The sequence below is a fragment of the Colletotrichum lupini genome, chromosome 4 (assembly GCF_023278565.1).
Source record: "Colletotrichum lupini chromosome 4, complete sequence".
In the NCBI taxonomy this organism is placed as follows: Eukaryota; Fungi; Ascomycota; class Sordariomycetes; order Glomerellales; family Glomerellaceae; genus Colletotrichum; species Colletotrichum lupini.
Window position 1 is genome coordinate 2,167,167 of NC_064677.1, and position 17,683 is coordinate 2,184,849.

The following is a 17,683-nucleotide window of genomic DNA, read 5'->3' on the forward strand; positions in this document are numbered from 1 at the left end:
CACGGAAGACGCGGATTGATGGGATGGAGGAGGTAGAGTGTGTTCTACTCAGCAATGCAGCAGCGGCGGCGGCAAAGCGGTTCGATGGACACGACCCAGAAAAGAGGCAGAAGTCTAAGGAGTGACGACTAATAATGGAGGGAAGAAAAGAAGAATTGCAGAAAACGCGCTCTCGCTCTCTCTCTACCCGCCGCAAGACACCCGATGAGAGTCTGGAGAATTGAGACGCGGGGAGGGGTCGGAAGGGAGGTGATCAGACAACGGGAAAAACGCCACGGGCACGAGTTGGTTTATGAGGAGGAGGAAAAAAGGAGGACGGACGGGGAAGGACACGAGCAATGGAGCAAGCAGCAGCAGCAGCAACAGGCGGCGATGCGAAAAGTTGTTGAGATGGTCAAAAGGGGAAAATTCCGATCCAGAAGGTCAAGGTACCCTGTACTTGTCGCGCAGCCTTTTTCGCGGCCTTCATTTGATCGTGCAGCATGTGATTCGCTGTCAGACCCTAGCGCAGCCAATCATGGGCCGTGCCTGGGCCTATGCTCATTTGGGTACCTGGTCGTCCAGCGACTCCAGCGTACCCACTCGACGTAGGTACCTGGGTTTCCAAGGCACTGATACTGCCTGTAGCGCGCAAACACGTGACCCAGCTATGTCACCGCCTGAGTAAGTACAGTGGACGTAGGGAACCTTGAGGTAGGCAAAGTACGGGGAACAAGATGCCGTCAAAGGCCGGACGTTGTTTATTATTCACCGTCCTGATTGACTGGCCAGATGCTCCGGTAGGCTTACGTCGTTCGGATACTGCGGTCTGTTCGACCCTTGGCAACACCACAAACCATCCTACAGACAACGAACATACCGTCAGCTGCCAGACGACGCGGGCCGTTGCAACCCAGTCTTGGAGACCTTGCAGGTTGGTTCCATGCGTTCCATGTTGGAGAGGTCTTACTCTTCGGGGACGGGAGTCTTGGGTTGCGCTGAACAAGGTCCAGTTAGCCGTCGGGCTAACCCACTGCCAACTCGACCTAGCCCCAAAACAACCGTCACGGCCGCATGTACCGAGTACCTCGACTGCTCGTGATGCACATTGCAATCTCGGAAGTTTAGGCTACGTTGCCAATTGCACAGCGCAGGCCGTACGGAGTAGACAGAGAGTCAGGTCTTTTCGTCTGTACTATCTGTAGGCTGCATCCCGTATCCATACAAGATTGCTTATGCAAGCAGAAAGAGGGTCAATAAAAGAATTGTGCCTCGGCTCCGGCACCCAATTGACCTTGTACTAATCAATTGTCTCCCACGATCATCGAATCTCGATGGGGGACGTGCTGGATGCCGTCACAATCTCCGGCTTCTTGGTCCGGCCACCTCCGGCCCCGTGTCTTCTCCCCCTTCCGTCCCAATCAGCCTTCCCCCCTTGGGGAGAAGCCGTGCAGCATATGTGTATCCGTACTTGGGAGGATGGGACGGTCGGTGCAACGGAGCCTCAAGTTTGCTCCCAACTCCGGCCCGGGGAATGGGTGCTCTGTGTCCATTGCGGGAACCCCGGGGGGGGGCCTTACGAGATCCGAACAAAACCCCCGTAGTTCGCGTGTCCCAATGGTCTGTCATATTCCCGGGGGGAGGTTGAAGATGCACCCGAAACACCACGCAACTCTGTCAGGGTTCCTGGGGAACCAGTGAGAGCCTGGAGGATGAGTATGACCATTTCCAGATTCGGGGGAGAATCGTCCACAGTGGCCTGATGATGAGCACGCGTGCGAACAGCGCCAACACTGTGTTCATCCGCTGGTAAATCACACATCTGGCTGCGACAGCCCAGACACAATTCACACGGCCTGGAGCTTCACAGCCATTGGCTCTCCCCGAAGCAAAGCACACCCCAAAGCTACGGCTTAGTCATCCAATCAAAATCTCGCAGAATCCAATCCTTTTTCGTGCCTACCAAACTCCAACCACATCATCCGACTCAATCCCGAACGAAACGCCCGTAGCTTTCGCGAAAAAAATAATCGTCACCGACGCAGCAACCTCCGCCTTCGCCTCTCCTCTCGGTCGACCCGCTACCACTCCCCTCTCTAATCGAACGAAATGTCTGCCTCTATCCTCCGCGTCGCCGCCCGCGGCTCGACCAGCTTCTTCCGCGCGAACCCCATCCGCCAGCCTCTCGTCGCCCGCTCCGGCATGCTCCTGCCCATCGTCGCGGGTGTCCCGGCCGCCAGCAACTTCAGCACCAGCGCCCGCCTCCGCTCCGGCGACCACGCCGAGGAGACTTTCGAGGAGTTCAGCGCGAGGTGAGCTATACATTGCATTGGATCGTTCGATTGGGTGGTTTCGAAGGGGGGGTCGTGCGGGTTGGAGGGAAACTCTCGGGCGAGAGGGACGATAGGGATGTTGGAAGGATTGGTGCCTTTTTTTGCCCGCCAACCACCATCATGCCACCATCTCCATCCCTCTTCATCCGCGCGACAAAGCCATTGACCCTCGTCGACCCTCGGACTCGCTTCTCAATTGGCACCGCTAACTTTTGCACCACAGATTCGAGAAGGAATTCGATGGCGTCCAGGACGTTTTCGAGCTTCAGGTACGGCCTCTGACACTATGCCCTCGGGATCTGAACCTAGTCCCCTACTACCCGTACCCCCGGCAAAGAAGTGGTCTGATGGGGCGAGGCTGACTCTTTTTTACCGCAACAACAGCGTAACCTCAACAACGCCTTCGCCTACGACTTGGTCCCCTCTCCCTCCGTCGTCGCCGCCGCTCTCAAGGCCGCCCGTCGCGTCAACGACTTTGCTACCGCCGTCCGCATCTTTGAGGGTATGCATCCCCCCTTCCCCAGCTGCTGTTGCAGCCGTGCAACGTGCACCCGGGTTCCCGTCTTCCGCAGGCCCGAGCAACGCTGCGGATGCCCTGCACAACTGACTGAATCCCAACTGACACACCCGACAGGCGTCAAGGCCAAGGTCGAGAACAAGGGCCAGTACGAGCAGTACCTCGAGGAGCTCAAGCCCCTGAGGGAAGAGCTCGGCGTCCCCCTCAAGGAGGACATCTACCCCGAGGAGAAGAACTAAGTTTTCGACCTCCGAATTCAGCAAATGCAAAACGAGGGTTAAAACGAAAGGGGATATCGAGATTCGTTGGAACCGACACTACCCCGGCTAGGGCCAAAACAATATCAAACTCGAAACCAACTTGTATATTTCTACAGGAGCCAAGAAGAGAGGAAAGAAAGGAGCAAAACCCGACAAAGTCTGCTTGCCGCGTGTGTTTGTGTCTGTAGGAGAAGTCCGATAGAACGGGAGGGGGAGTTTTTTCTTGGTAGTGTGATTTTCCCAAATCAAAGTCCCATGTACCATCTTAGAGCCTCTTCTCAATGTCATATGTTCAACCTGTCTGTCTACCAGAACCCAGCCTGCCCTGCCGTGCTTCTCCTGGGCAGTCGTGACGTTGAGCAAGCAAGTGAGCCAATTCAGTGGGGAACAACTGGGGGGCCTGCATTCCAAACGTCTCGGGAATGCAACGCCTCGATGCATCTAGTCACAGGTTGCCAAGCGACAGCTTTCTGATCATCACCAACGAGATAGCAAGACGGGTCTTTCGTAGCATAGACCCATCTGATAACTATCCAGCTCAACCACAACCTCTCAGAGCCAAGGCATCAAAACACAGCGAAACCCTCTCAATGGTATCTTTCTCTCTAAGGGTAAGGAAACCATTACCGAGCTCTCGGTAATAACGGTACACATCAAATCAGTACAATGTCGTCCCCTGACATCTCCAGACTCTCCTCGCAATCTCTCAATCCCCAAGACCGCCATCACGTAAACCCACGTCTTCAATCCCGCAAATGGGGCCACCTGTTGTTGGCCGAGTTATTAAAAAACTGCAGCCCCGCAACGGGCGTACCGCCGCCAGATTCATGCGGCGTAGGCGACGTCCCTCGACTAGCCGAACCACCGTTACCACCACCGCCAGCAGCGCGTCCCGTTCGCGGGCTCATGACGCTCAGCCGCGGGCTTCGGGGCACGCTCTGCTGCCTCGTCTCCCTGCGTCCGTTTTTGAGCGCCCGCAGCTCCTTCTCCACGCGTGCGAGCTCCTTTTCGCGGTCCTTGGTGATGGCCTTGGTCTCGGCAATCTGCCTCTGCATCTCCTTGACCTGCTGTCCGGCGTTGGCCGTGACGTTGAGGACCTGCGCGAGGTTACCCGGGACTGACGATTGCATCGCGGCCACCTGTTCCTTGAGCTCACGGTTCTCGCGAGAGAGCTCGCTGTTGGAATGGTTGGCCGTCTGATACGCGTCTCTCGCGTAGCTTAGCTCGCCGTCCCGGCTCTCGAGCTTCTTCTCGAGCTCTGCCACCTTGGCCAAGGCCTTTTCGAGTTCTGCCGTCTTCTCTTTAAACGTCTCCGTCGCGACGGAGCCGGCGTTGACGAGGGCTTCTTCGAGAGTGGCGCTCTTGACCTTTAACTTCTCTTCGAAAGCCTGGGCCTTTTCTTGCCACTCGCGGCTCTTTTCCAGGGCCTGTTCCTCCTTTCTCTTTGCTTCATCGCGCTCAGCCTCGAACTTGGCCCGTTCCCGAAGCGACGCCATGTGTGCCGCCTGAATGGAGTTGGTGGTCTCGTCGTAGCTCTTGACCCTCTTGGAGAGATTGATGACCTGTTTCCGGAGATTGGACTCCATGCTGTTCTTCTCCTCTAGCTGATGCTCGAGTTCGGACACCTGATACTCCGTTAGCAATCTGTAATGTTGAGCCGTGCCAACGCTCCCTACCTTATCCGTTAGAGTGTCCAGATGCTCCTGGGTCGTCTGGACGTGCAGCTGTGACGGTCGAGGATTCAACTGACTGCGAACCGCTGCATCAATGTCTCCCGGATCTTGTCCAGGGAGCGGGCTGACCCGAAGGCGTTTGACAGCTTGCTGCTGCTCGCCATCCTACGCACCTGATTAGCACTGATTCTGTACCACAAAAGGGCAACTCACAGTCTTGCGCTTGCGGGTCGGCTCCTCCGCCTGGCTCTCGGGCTGGCTGCTCGAGTACAAGTCCAGAACAGAGGAGGGGATAAGCTCAGGGTCCCAGTCGAAGCCGGGGTCGGGAAGGATTGCCTGATTGGCAAACGAAACTGCGTAGTGATCAATCATGACGCCCTGGTTATCTCTTTCGTCAAGATAGCTCATCTTTCTTGACTGGCACACGGCGATGCATAGCGCATTCTGTCGTACCAAGCCCGTGAAATCCGCCGGCAACAGTAACTCCAGGTGCTCGATAGAGCACGTCGTCGTGAGCCTCAGCAACATTGGCTTCTTCCCGTTCATCTTGCCCCATTGATCAAGGAGGTCTGTCTGCAAAATGCCATTGTCGAATCCAATGACGACGTCAAAGTCGCTTAGGTCATCGACGAGAGCCTGCTCGGAGTGCACGAGAACGACGAGCAGAGAATGCTCATCCTGGCTTTCCAGCTCATGCAACCCCTTTCGCGAGTATGCCATATCCCCGGTGCCGACGATAGCCTCGAGGTACCCGATGACGTTGATATCACGCGCAAGAATGAGTATCTTCTTGTGGCTTGTCTGGAGTCGCTCGAGGAATCGGCCCACAAAGAAAAACTTGCTATTGGTGCCCATGGCATGCTTCTTGAGGTCTTCTGCGGACAAGGCATCAATCGAGTCACCGTCGAGAGGCGCGGGCATGTCGCAAATGTCGCGAAGCTGGCTGAACATTTTGCCAATAGACTCTATAGCGGTTTTATCGGGGATGTCTTCCTCGGACTGCATATCCTTGGTGAATTGCTCAATCATATTGCGATAGGACTTGATGGTGCTCCGATACAGGGGGCGAATGTTGGCCGGAAACGAGAGCGTAACCAAGTATTCGCTCTGGTCCACGGTCGTAGGGGGACCTGAAAGGTATGGCTCTTCAATGTCCGGCGAAGTGACAGTGCTCTGGTCGCCTGCGGTGGTCTGGTCTTCCGGCAGCATATCCATAGGATGGTCCTCGGGCTGAGGAAGTGTGTTCGATGCCTCCTCGGGCTCGACTGATCTGCTAATGTCTGAGGGGGATATGGTGATGGGAAGCTGCTCGGCTGCTTCAGGTGGCATGAGATTGCTGGGAAAGATGTCTCCCATGCTAGCAGTTTGGTGCTCTTCGTGGATCAGAGGCTCCATCGCCGGCTCGACCGGGGCGCCGGCAAGTCCAGGCATATCTGTAGACGACGTGACTGGCTCTCCCATGGTCCAGTTTCCTGTGAGAGGCGGCTGCGAGTTGATTTGGATGGATGGATGATCCATGGGCGCTGAGAATGCAAGATCCGCGACCAGAGAGGGGTCATCGTGACGAATTTGAGCCGACTCAGTCGTCGGACTCGTCAATCCTGCCTCGCCTAATGTGCCTTGCAACGCAGCTTCTTGGATCCTCATCAGCTCCTCTATCGCCGAGAGTGGTTCATCGCCCGAAGTGTCCATGGCTGGAGGTAGACTCAGCGGCCGATCAGAGCCCTGAGACTTGTTGGATGATGAGGGATGAGGGGGGAGTGACCGTCTTTCGAAGCAAGTCTGAAAACCGTCGGCCTCGGAAACCTCGTCCTCGTCGCGTTGTGATGGAGGCGAGCCTGAACTGGCGACTGTGGGACTGAAGCGTATGCGCGAAGGTCTTCGACGGACGGTATCAGGGACCACAGGCTCTTCCGTGGAGCTCTGGCTTGCGGAAATATCCAGGAGAGGTTGAACGACTTGAGCAGCTTGCGTGTTCTGGCTGGGGCGTGTATCAGAACAAGCAATGACTTGCTCAGTCGCCCACTCCTGATTTTCGGTCTGTTGTTGCGACTTGCTGGAGGCGCTCTTCGCTGATGAAGTTGCTTGAGAAGTCGAGGTGTCGAAATCAAAGGCAGGCTGGGTGAGGAAAATGAGCGTCCTGGTAGGCTGCGAGTCCTGGGGATAGTCTCCAATGGCGGAGTTTTCAGCCTGCTCGACTGCGCGCAGGTCGTCGATCTGATGAGATGGAATTGACCTATCAGAGACTGAAGGAAGGGAGTCGTGTTCACGTGAGGCGCGTCGAGGTGGGTGCGATGCTGCAGGCTCTACGGCGGAATGCCGATTAAAAGGTGAGGCTTGGTCGAGGTCAAAGCTTGGGCCCTGGCTTGGTTCAGGGCTGTTCTGCGTCAAAGGGATGTAACCCGACGACACCGGCTCCGGTGGGTGATTCTGAGATGCCGGGTGAGGCGACTCCAAGGGTGTCCGACGCACAAAGAAGTGTGAACGGTGATCCGCTGGACTGAGGTATCGGGCCTGGGAATCCGTAGACTTACTCAGGGAGGTCCTCAGGCTAGACTGCTTTTGCGAATCCGGAATCTCACGCTCGACACAGGCGTCCCCTTTGTTGCTTGTCGAGGCCCCTTGTCTGTTGGAGAACGGCGAGTCCTGGGTATCGAATGCTGAGTACTCTTGAGAATCGGGGATCGTCCTTTGACTGAGGCCCTCGGTGATGACTACTTGGCTGTCTTCGTCTTCAAGGGCCGAGATGGGCTGCGAGCTGAGCGACGTTGACCCTCGCGAGTCGGATATACTAATGTATTCTGAAAAGTCGCGATCTACTTTGGAGGGAATCGCCACGAAGAAGCTGGCCGTGGTGTTATTGTATACAACATCCGAGGCAGCGTCGGTATCAACCTCTGATGCCGACGACAGCAGGGAAGGAACCTCACTAGGGTACCGCTTCTGCTGAGGTGGGTTCGAGTCGTTGTCCGAGTCCGGATTCTGCAGATCTTCTGACTGCCTAGACTGCGGTCTCCTGCGTCTGTTTGCCGTCTGCACGGGCTGGCTACTGTCGATCGACCTGGTGGACGGAGTACGCGCCGGTGAGCCCTGGTGTGCTACACCTCGGACGTCCCGCAATACAGGCTCTCCTGCTGGCGCGGTGCCGTCCTCTTGATAGACCAAATCGAGTTTCCTTCTCCAATCGAATATCGCTTTCGAGGTGACGTCCTTGCTTGGGGCCTGGTTGGAGTTAACAATCGCTCCGATAAACAAGGGGGGGGGGGGCACTTAGACTTACCCACGTGGGACGGTATCGCTCGCCGGTTTCCGGGTTGTCTTCCCAATCGACGAGATATTCAATATTCGAGCCGTTTCGCCTTTCTTGTAGGATATCCTTAATGATGTACCATTCCTACTTTGGCTGTTCCTTGTGCTTCTTTGGGTTTTTGGAGCTGCGGCGCGAGTCCCTCGGCATTGACGAGTCGCGATCCACCTCAGCAGAGGTGGTGTGTTGTTTTGGAGGTGCTCGTTGGCGCGGCGGATTGGGCTGGCGTATGCGGTTTCGGGTCCATAAGTATCGCTGATCTCGGGCAGATGCGCGCGTGAGGTTGCGATATGTCCGAGCAAAGTCGCTAGAAAGGACCTACACAGGTCGCACGCGAGGCTACCGTTGCTATCGCAGCTCGTGAAGCTCAAGCCCAAGCTGGGAAGACCACTGCGGGTCCACCTGCAGCCTGCCGTGGCTTGTGCACGAGCCACAGATTCAGCCAATCAAATGTCGCCGACAGCTCACTCAGGATGGCAGTGGTTGACGCCGTCTATCAATGTCTCTAGCACAACTGCGACAGCTGTAGGTCCGAAAGTTTGGTGGAAGAGTAGTGTGCGAGGAAAGGCAATGGCTGGCATCTGGGAAAGTGTGGCCTGGCGGGACGTCGCATATAGTACCTGTTGGTCCGTCGGGCCTTGAAAGCGTTCAAGCTCTCGGCCCCGACACCTGCAGGCAAACACATCATGGCAACAGCCTCGTCACAAAGAACCTCGACTCTAGGGAGAACACTCATTAAACCATTCATCAAGTCCACTAGCGGTACCGGTGCTACATGTGCTCCGAGGCTCCCATTTACGGACCAGTCGACCCGCAGACTCCCTTCTTCATGACAACAGCGCTGAATTTTGATCGTCGTAGATATCTCATTCCGTGAACCACATCAAGTCTCTTTTTACTTGTGATATACACGAGTCCCTGGTGACTCCTTTTACCCCGCGCCGCGATGAAATCCAGAATAAACTTTTTTGGTTCGTTGCGCCGTTCATACGTAGCCCTTGCGCGCGCCCTGGAAGAAGAAGCGAACGATAAACACCTGCAGAGCTCCCATAAGCACGATAAGGGCGCACTGGATCATGCTGAAGTTGATGATGCGGCCTTCGGTGCTGCGGACAGTGCTGAAGTTGCGGTTCTCTCTGGTGCGGAAGTACTTCTGGCCTCTCGAGATGGTCGAGAGCTGGCCGGAGAGCTTGAAGATGGTCTCCTCGAGGGTGGAGTGCTGTTCGGGAGAGGCACCCTGCTTGGCGGGAAGCTGAGCGCGAACCTCGTTCTCGACCTGGATTGGCATGGGTCAGTAGAGCTTGAGTTGGGAGTTATTCGGGAACGTACGGCAATCTCAAAGTCGACAAACTTCTCGGCAAAGGTACTCATCTCGTTGTTGAAGCAGAACTCGTAGTCGCCCATCTGCTGGGCCGTGAAGACAAAGTCGCCCTGGCGCTCCTTGGCTCCATCGAGGATCATCTTGTTGCCCGGGCCGGTGACGGTGTAGTCGACATCGAAAGAACCACCAGATTGGACCTGTTACGCATCGCTGTTAGCTTGATGCAGCACTTTGAAGTGGTGGTGAACGCACGGCAAAGTAAAAGGCAATCTTCTCGTTATCCTTCTGGGTCTTGGCGTAGAAGCAGGCCTTCTCGTTGGCGTGGAGCTTGTAGGTCAATGCCGTGGCAGCGACCTGGGAAACGAAGCAGGCGAAAAGCCCGCAGGCAATGGCGGACACCCTCATGATGTGTTGTTGCGTGGGGAGAGTCCTGGGTGGGCGCGTGAGGGTATCTCTCATCGACTCGTGAAGCAGGGGATTCTGGACAAGCTGTCGCCAAAAGGGTCACTTAGAACGGGCCACGATTGAAAGTTCGGCGCGGAAAATTGGCGCCGCTACGCCCCTTGGGAGCACGCACGGGCCAGCGGCAGCGCTGCGGGAGAGCAAGGTGGCACCTTTGCACCTCCAGTCCACTGTCCCCACAGCAGCAACAGCTCCCTCACCAGCCACGCTCACATGCAACGGGAGGTGGCTTGTTATCGGTGTTTCAGCGCGTACGGGGCATATCATCAATCAGTGACCTCATCTCTTCAGAAGTCAGCTCAGCTGTCACGTCACGTCTGGCAGAGCTTCCACCTCCCTCTGGCAGGGCAGGTCCACGGAGTACCACCTGCACATTCTATCAAACCTTCTTCCATTGTCTCGTCCTTTCTCTTCAATACCCAGCTGCAAGGGGAGCAGCTCTTGCCTTTTTTTCTTTCGTAGACGATCCCTGCAAACTATTTAATTCCACTATTCCTCCACCAGTTCAATCTTTCGCATCTACAACCTGCAAGTTCCAACATCTACCCACTACGGAGCTCTCGGCGTCATGGCGGTTCAGACGCGCATCGCCACCACATCCTCAATCGCGTTGAGAGCGGTCTCGTACCTCTTTCTGCGATGGGTAGGTTCTTCAACTTTGTCTTTTAACAATTGGTCGCTAATCATTGGATGCAACTTTAGTTCCCCGGTCCAGTAAGTTCCACTTATTCCCGAGCGTTTGACTGTCCAGGCTTGGCGCATCGTGCTGATCATGGTTGGTTTAGGCTGCTGTGCCCATGAGCATATTCGCACTCTTTGCAGTCTTTGTGCCTTCCTTCGTATCTGGCTACATTAATGAGCCAAAGTACGATGTCGTGGAGGACGACGTGGACGTGACGGTCAAAGAGACTGTTACCGAGGATGTCGGCGGCGCCACCAACGGCCATGTCGTTGCTGAAGAGATCCGGGTCGAAGAGACTATCGTCGTTACAGAAAAGTCCAGCCCACTAAAGACGCTCCTGGCGGGAACACCGAGCTCGACCAGCCCTATTCTTTCCATCTTGACCTTCCTGATCAACTTGGCATTGGTCGCAATGACGGCCGACTTCTTATTCCGCGTTCGACAGTACCATCCGGTCGACGACCTCTCCTTTGTGCGTCTTGGCTATGTCTCTCCGACAGAGGCAAAATTCGTCATTCGCGAACCCGACCAGGCCAAGATGCCCGTTACGCTCGAGATTCACATCAAGGACCCGCAGCCACCCTTTGACAACCCCATGTGGCAGCTTGGTGGCGGGCTGAGATTCACCGACAACACGACCGACTTTGCGACAACCTTGACCGTGCCCCTGAAGCACTCCCAGCAGAGAGTTTATGAGTGGCGCACGTCCAACAACCACAGCGGCGAGTTCGTGGCCCCGCCTAGAGCTGGGCAGATGTCGACCTTTAACGACAACAAGTTCACCTTCTTGTCGACTTCGTGCATCCTGCCACGCTTTCCGTATAACCCCTTGGAGCACGCCCTGGCGATTCCCGGCATGCGCCATTTGGCGAGGGTCTTACCTAGTCTGCAGGCGCAATTCATGCTCTTCTTGGGCGATTTCATCTACATTGACGTACCCAAACGCCAGGGCAAGAATGAGGAGGACTACCGCCAAAAGTACCGTCACGTCTACGCCTCGCCGGACTGGGCACCCGTAGGACAGAATCTCAGCTGGATTCACGTTCTTGATGACCATGAAATCGGCAACGACTGGTCGTCAAACACCACTGGCGTGTACCGGGCCGCAATCGAGCCGTGGCACCACTACCAGGAGCTGGCCAACCCGCCTCCCGCTCGCGTTGCCGGGACCACAAACCTCCGCAGACAGGGCGCCACCTACTTTGAGTTTGTCCAGGGCCCCGCGAGCTTCTTCATGCTCGACACGCGCTCGTACCGATCCGACAATGACGTTCCTTCCGACAGCCCGGAGAAGACGATGCTGGGTGCTGAGCAGCTGGAGGACTTCCTCGCCTGGCTGAACCGGCCTGAGCCCAAGGGGGTCAAATGGAAGATTGTTGCCTCGTCGATTCCCCTGACCAAGAACTGGCCCATCAACCGCAAGGATACGTGGGGAGGTTTCCTGGTGGAGCGTCGCAAGATTTTGGAGGCCATGTGGGATGCTGGCGCCAGGGGCGTTGGTGTTGTCGTCGTCTCTGGCGATCGCCACGAGTTTGCGGCCACCAAGTTTCCCCCTCCCGCCGATGGAAGATGGCCTGAGAGCGCCGTCGCATACGAGTTCTCGTGCAGTCCGCTGAACCAATTTGCATCACCGTTGCCAAGCTACAGACAGACCGACAACGAGGATGTGTCTCTCAAGTAAGTGCAGTCGCAGAACATTCAAGGTACGATACTAACAGGCATAGGTACATCCACTCTGGCAACTCCAAGTTTGGCTCTTTGACCATTGAGAACCTAGCGGAGGGCGAGCAGAGCTCTCTCAAGTACAACCTATACATTGACGGCGAGATCGTTTGGAACACGATCATCCTGTCACCCCCGGTCGAAAAGGCCCCCAGCTCGTTTTGGGATAAGTTGAAGGGAAACTAGGATAGATGGGTAGATAGAGGTGATATGGTCAGCATCAGAATTTGAATCACACGTTATTGCAAGCAAGGCATTGCAGTTCGCGCCCTGTTTCGTTTCCGGCGCCGGTTTTCATTCGCACCGAGTGTACACACCAGAGGACTGCTGCTCATCTTTCGTCCACCATCGTGTAAGCCCCACCGGTGCTGTCGTAGACTTCGTTCGCAGGAACTTCGAATTCCTCGCATCATCACCGCTGGCCAATCGCAGGGGCAACGTTTGGCCAACACCGGCATGCATCCTGCGTTGCGCTACGGCACCCCCTCTCCCGGACGATGTTGTCCAGCCTCCGGGAATAAGAGACCGGATGACGGTCTGCTACGCCAACTCCTCAATGACAATCGGATTGCCTCACACAAGTGCGGAGAAGCAACACCTGCATGAGCTCCAAGCCGAGATAACATCACCTACCCCATCGAATCAACGAACCTGTCGCAGACCAAACATAACCAAGCTTGGAGCACTTCCAAATCCTGCAGAACTTCAGACTCGAAAGATAGGTGAAAAGAGAAAGAAAAAAAAAGACCAGAAAAATGGCAATGAAGCGCCTCCAACAGCTCGGCAACCAACTCACACAGACCTCTCCTAAACCAGACGGAGAGACAATGGCCCCCGCAGACTCCAAATTCGCCCTCGACGAAAACGGCATCCCGCCGTTCGAGTCGCTGCCCCTCGGCAAAGACGACCCGCGCTTCTCGGCCTGGGGCCTCTACGGCGACAAGGACGAGCTGGGGACGCTGAACAGGTTGACCGACGAGCGCGTCGCTGCTGCTGCGAGGGAGGAGATTAAGACGGGCGCGAGGTAAACTGACATTTCCCAACTTAGTCTTGAACTTTAGCGACGTCATCATCACCGTCCCGATGTGAAACTTCACAATGCCCAAACATTGAGCCATGGTGAAGGAGCAAAGATTGAGGGGGTTTTGGAGTGGTGGAATCACCAAAACTGACGAAGTACACAGAGTTTCCCTGAACTGGCCCCTGACAGCCCAATCCGCCCCCTTCTTCAACCGCCGCGCCTTCCACCACGACCTCTACCGCAAGCACCCGCGCTTCGTAAACGACGACGAGTGGACCTTCAACTCGCAGTCGTCGTCGCAGTGGGACGGCCTCCGGCACTTCGGGTACCAAAAGGAAGAAAAGTTCTACAACGGCGTCTCCATGGACGAGGTCCACGCCGTGGACGAGGAGGGGAGGCGGTCGACCGTGAATGGGATCCAAGGTACCCATCTCTCTCGATTTCCCCTGCTCTCCCGATCGCTTCTTCCGTTTAGCTCTGTCGAGCGTCGAGTCTAACCCCCGTGTGCCTGTCACGGCGTGCTTGGGTTCCAACAGTGTGCTGACATCCCAGAAAAAGCCTGGCAGAAACACGGCATCGTCGGCAGAGGCGTCCTCGTAGACTACCACACCTGGCGCCTCGAGCAAAACATGCCCTACGACCCCTTTGCGCGCGACTCCATCCCCGTCGCGGATCTCCAGGCCTGCCTCAAGGCGCAGGGCACCGAGATCAAATTTGGTGACATACTCATCACCCGCACAGGTATATCCCCCCCCCCCCCTCTCCCCCTCTCTTCTGTCTTCTCTCCTCTCGCCCCCTGTCCCCATACCACGTCCCTCTCTCCCCACATCACAACTCTCTCACGAGAACATGACTTAAACAACAAAACGACAGGCTTCACAGCAACACACGCCTCCCTCCCCCCCTCAACCCTGTCCGACCACCTCGCCGCCAGCCCGCAGACCTTCTCCGGCGTAGCCCAATCCGAAGAGACCCTCCGCTGGGTCTGGTCCAACTTCTCCGCCGTGGCAGGCGACCAGCCGTCCTTCGAGTGCTGGCCCCACCGCGACCCGAAGCACTGGATGCACGAGGTCCTCCTCGCCGGCTGGGGCATGCCCGTCGGCGAGCTCTTCGACCTGGAAGCGCTGGCGGCGCAGTGCAAGCGCGAAAAGAGGTGGAGCTTCTTCGTCGTGAGCGAGCCGTGCAATGTCCCCGGCGGTGTTGCGAGGTGAGATCAAGAGTACCCCGTTTGACTTGGAGTTGTCGAAGTCTGGTTTGCGTCTTGGCTGACGGATCGTATAGCCCACCCAATATTCTCGCCATCTTTTGAAAGTCTGGTTTCCCCAGTTTCCCTGGTCCTCTGAGACACCGTATACAAAACTGCCAAATGCAAGCGAATGTAAAACACTTCGAGGAACATGAGGTTCAGTATCTGTCACCAGCTTGGAGAAGATTGCCGGGGTCCTGTGGTAAAATAATCAACATGGTCAGCCAAAACCCCAGACTTACGCTGTCAAGCCTCCATCATGTAACCTACACTGTACACACGATAGCCTACGGTTTAGCACATAATCAAGAACACGCCCCCAACACGCCCCCAGAGACCCTCGTGAAGTTGAAATGCTTTAATTGTATTCGTATGCCAGCTTTCCTAGCTGAGCTAATTTGTTGAAACAAACCAAGCCTTGACGCCCTAGTGTGCTATCATCCGCCGCGGGCCTTCTATCGCCAACACCTCTACCCCAAGTAATCGCCGTCTCATCCCTTGTGACTCTTACGGTCGCTGCTAATGTGTCAGTCAAAGAAACTTCAAGGGGCGGTGCACCACAACTCACGTGCTCAATCTCCTAGAAAGTTGCTGCAGCTTCTTGTCATTGGCCGCATCCTCGGCCGCCTTCTCCAACGCCTGCTTCCGGTCCTCATCTTGCTGCTTCACAACCTCGTCGTGGCTGGGTGGAAGTCTCTCGTTCTGCAAATCAACCTTGCGAGCATCCTCGAATGTGTTGATGGCGTTCTTGATACCCTCGGCGCCTAGCATCAGGGTACCGGCAGGCAATCTGCCACCGGAGACGGTCTTCAACTCAGTGACACGCTCCGACTCTTCGCGCAACACCTGGAATACACGCGAGAGACGGCCAATGGCCAGAATCTTGTTCTTGATAGCCCGTCTCTTGTACTCGATCGACTCGGGATCCTGCGAGGCGCCGGAGAGGGGCGGCGACATGGGGCCGGGGGATGTGGACGACGGGGTGGCGTCCTCCTTGAGCTCCTCCTCTGAGCACGTGCTGAGGATGGCGATGAGCATATCGGTAATCTTTTCACCGACAAAGGGGAGCGACCAGGTGAAGACGTCCATGAAGTTGGGCAGCCAGTAGGGGTGAGGCGTGCAGTTGAACTGGCGAATGTTCATGACGTTGTTCTCGTACTTTAGCACGGCAGCCTTGTTGTTGTAGACGTCGAGGTAATTCGGCGCGGAGAAGATGGTCATGACACTGGGGAAACCCGTGGTGCGAGTCTTACGGTACATGCGGTAGCCGGCGTCTTGCGCCTCGTGGGCACGAATGACGGAAAGGAGGTTGTTCTTCTCGAGGAATGCGCATGCGGCGGGGTATGAGAAGAAGTAGGAGCATCCGCGGACGTGGTTGTGCAAAAAGTAGTCGCTCGTCTTTTCTTGGCCAAAGTCCTCGAGAGGGTCGGCCCAGAGGATGTCGCACATGAGGCCCTGGGTTGGGGGCTCGCGGAAGCGGTCAATCTGCGAGATACATCGTTAGCTATAAGCCTCGTACAGAGGCGAGTGTATACTCACGCTGCGCAAGTCGTCGAGAGTGTGAAGCTCCGGGCTCAGGCCACCGTGAATGCACAGGAACTGCTTGTTCATGACGGCAGCCAGGGGCAGGCAGCAGAAGGACTCCATGCAGGCCTCGTAGATGGCCTCGGAGTACTTGTGCTTGCACTCGAGCTTGAAGGTGAAGTAGTCGGTCAAGTGGCGACACTCGTGGTTGCCGCGAAGCAGCCACAGAGTCTTGGGGTAGTGGATCTTCAAGCACCAGAGATACAGGACGCACTCGATGGAGAAGTAGCCTCTGTCGACGTAGTCGCCGAGGAAGAGATAGCGCGTCTCGGAGGGGTCGCCTCCGACTTCAAACAGCTTCATGAGGTCGTAGTACTGGCCGTGGACGTCACCGCAGACGGTGATGGGCGCATCCATCTCGAGCAGGTTGGGCTCAGCGCGCAGGACCTCGGTACAGGTCTTGAGGATCCATAGAGCCTGCTCCTCGGTCAAGCGACCCTCGCGGTAGAAGTGCTGCTTGAGGAAGTTGATGTTGGGCTTTGTGTGGGTTTCGTCCTCGAAGAACTGCTCGTCAGAGGGCGTGAACATGGCGGGGGCCTGGACGTCTGTGGCAAGAAATCAAGTTAGCGCTGAGGTCACTGGGTTGCGTGGAGACAAGCTCCAGACGAAGACATTCGCAGCGATGACGGCGAGGCTGGCGGAGGCAAAGCAATAGCGGGAGCATCAAGCGTACCTTTGCAGACTCGCTCCATGGTGTTGACCTGGGTGCCGTCTTCCATGGTATGAATGGTGAAATCAATCTCGGGCAGGGGCTTCTTCTCGCGAATGGCGCGGATGGCATTGTCGACCTGCTGCTGGGTGCGGCTGCCCTCGCCAGGCGTGCTGGCTCCCTCGGGGTCCATGATTGCTGATGATGTGTGTGAAGATTGAAGCGGCGAAATCGAAAGGGGGTACTAATCGGCCGGGGGTATCTATGATGGATACGAGGGTACTCGGATGGCAGAGAAACAGAGCGGTGAAGGGGAACGGTTAGGCGAGAACCAGCTCTGGATCAAGTCGCGATGGGGAAAGGGGGCCTGCAAAGAGGCGAGCTGGGTGTGGAGCGAGGTCGTTGGGCACGAGACGGCAAGAGACGAGGCCAGGCTTTGCGATGCGATGCGAGGGGTAAAAATTGAGGTGAGAAAGATAGGGCTGAGAAGGGGGAGTTGGGTGAAGGGAATTGGGACGGATGGGATGCACTTGGCCAGGTCTGTTCAGTCCAGTCCAGTGTTTGGAACCTAAAGGACCAGTCGTCGTCAGTCTCCAGTTTCTGGCTCGCTACGCAGGCGGGCACTTTACGAACGCTAAGTACTAAGGTACGGGAGGCGCCCTCCATTGATCAGTGATGCGGCATGCCAATCCAGGGCGTTCGGGGTGCTGGTGCTATCGCTCAGGTAAGCTGGGAGCTGGGGAACACGCACACCTCCATTGAATAGGTCACCACCTCAGATGAATTGGCAGGTGGCAGACGCCAAATGCCCTGCCCGCGGACGGCGGGACAATGAAGCTGCGTGTACATCCCACCTGGCGCCGGTTTGGGTGAGGAGACAAGTACCTCAACTGACCCCTCTCTTTCGTGGCGAGAGGCAGCCACAGG

General features: G+C 56.4%; 7 protein-coding genes across 7 annotated transcripts; 5 read left to right on the forward strand and 2 right to left on the reverse strand.

The window, feature by feature from the left end:
• Positions 1-23: 23 nt before the first annotated feature.
• On the forward strand, positions 24-1,081 carry CLUP02_07801 (uncharacterized protein; the record flags this gene model as incomplete). The annotated part of the gene is made up of 4 exons (XM_049286794.1): positions 24-121; positions 198-435; positions 500-663; positions 772-1,081. The coding sequence occupies 4 exons, from the start codon at positions 24-26 to the stop codon at positions 1,079-1,081; spliced, it is 810 nt and encodes a 269-aa protein (XP_049143937.1).
• A 1,007-nt stretch (positions 1,082-2,088) lies between these two features.
• CLUP02_07802 (cytochrome c oxidase subunit Va) lies at positions 2,089-3,068 on the forward strand (the record flags this gene model as incomplete). The annotated part of the gene is made up of 4 exons (XM_049286795.1): positions 2,089-2,291; positions 2,536-2,581; positions 2,697-2,814; positions 2,947-3,068. 4 exons carry the CDS (start codon positions 2,089-2,091, stop codon positions 3,066-3,068), a joined length of 489 nt encoding a protein of 162 aa, XP_049143938.1.
• Positions 3,069-3,377: 309 nt separating this feature from the next.
• On the forward strand, positions 3,378-3,769 carry CLUP02_07803 (uncharacterized protein; the record flags this gene model as incomplete). The annotated part of the gene is made up of 3 exons (XM_049286796.1): positions 3,378-3,469; positions 3,535-3,682; positions 3,752-3,769. 3 exons carry the CDS (start codon positions 3,378-3,380, stop codon positions 3,767-3,769), a joined length of 258 nt encoding a protein of 85 aa, XP_049143939.1.
• A 63-nt stretch (positions 3,770-3,832) lies between these two features.
• CLUP02_07804 (uncharacterized protein) lies at positions 3,833-9,795 on the reverse strand (the record flags this gene model as incomplete). Its single annotated transcript, XM_049286797.1, has 6 exons — positions 3,833-4,927; positions 4,976-7,984; positions 8,043-8,156; positions 9,061-9,345; positions 9,399-9,587; positions 9,643-9,795. 6 exons carry the CDS (start codon positions 9,793-9,795, stop codon positions 3,833-3,835), a joined length of 4,845 nt encoding a protein of 1,614 aa, XP_049143940.1.
• A 625-nt stretch (positions 9,796-10,420) lies between these two features.
• On the forward strand, positions 10,421-12,442 carry CLUP02_07805 (PhoD-like phosphatase; the record flags this gene model as incomplete). Its single annotated transcript, XM_049286798.1, has 4 exons — positions 10,421-10,495; positions 10,555-10,566; positions 10,638-12,211; positions 12,259-12,442. 4 exons carry the CDS (start codon positions 10,421-10,423, stop codon positions 12,440-12,442), a joined length of 1,845 nt encoding a protein of 614 aa, XP_049143941.1.
• A 569-nt stretch (positions 12,443-13,011) lies between these two features.
• CLUP02_07806 (uncharacterized protein) lies at positions 13,012-14,586 on the forward strand (the record flags this gene model as incomplete). The annotated part of the gene is made up of 5 exons (XM_049286799.1): positions 13,012-13,280; positions 13,441-13,700; positions 13,830-14,018; positions 14,151-14,484; positions 14,559-14,586. 5 exons carry the CDS (start codon positions 13,012-13,014, stop codon positions 14,584-14,586), a joined length of 1,080 nt encoding a protein of 359 aa, XP_049143942.1.
• Positions 14,587-15,087: 501 nt separating this feature from the next.
• On the reverse strand, positions 15,088-16,949 carry CLUP02_07807 (serine/threonine-protein phosphatase 2B catalytic subunit; the record flags this gene model as incomplete). Its single annotated transcript, XM_049286800.1, has 3 exons — positions 15,088-16,008; positions 16,063-16,652; positions 16,781-16,949. 3 exons carry the CDS (start codon positions 16,947-16,949, stop codon positions 15,088-15,090), a joined length of 1,680 nt encoding a protein of 559 aa, XP_049143943.1.
• Between the last annotated feature and the right edge of the window lie 734 nt (positions 16,950-17,683).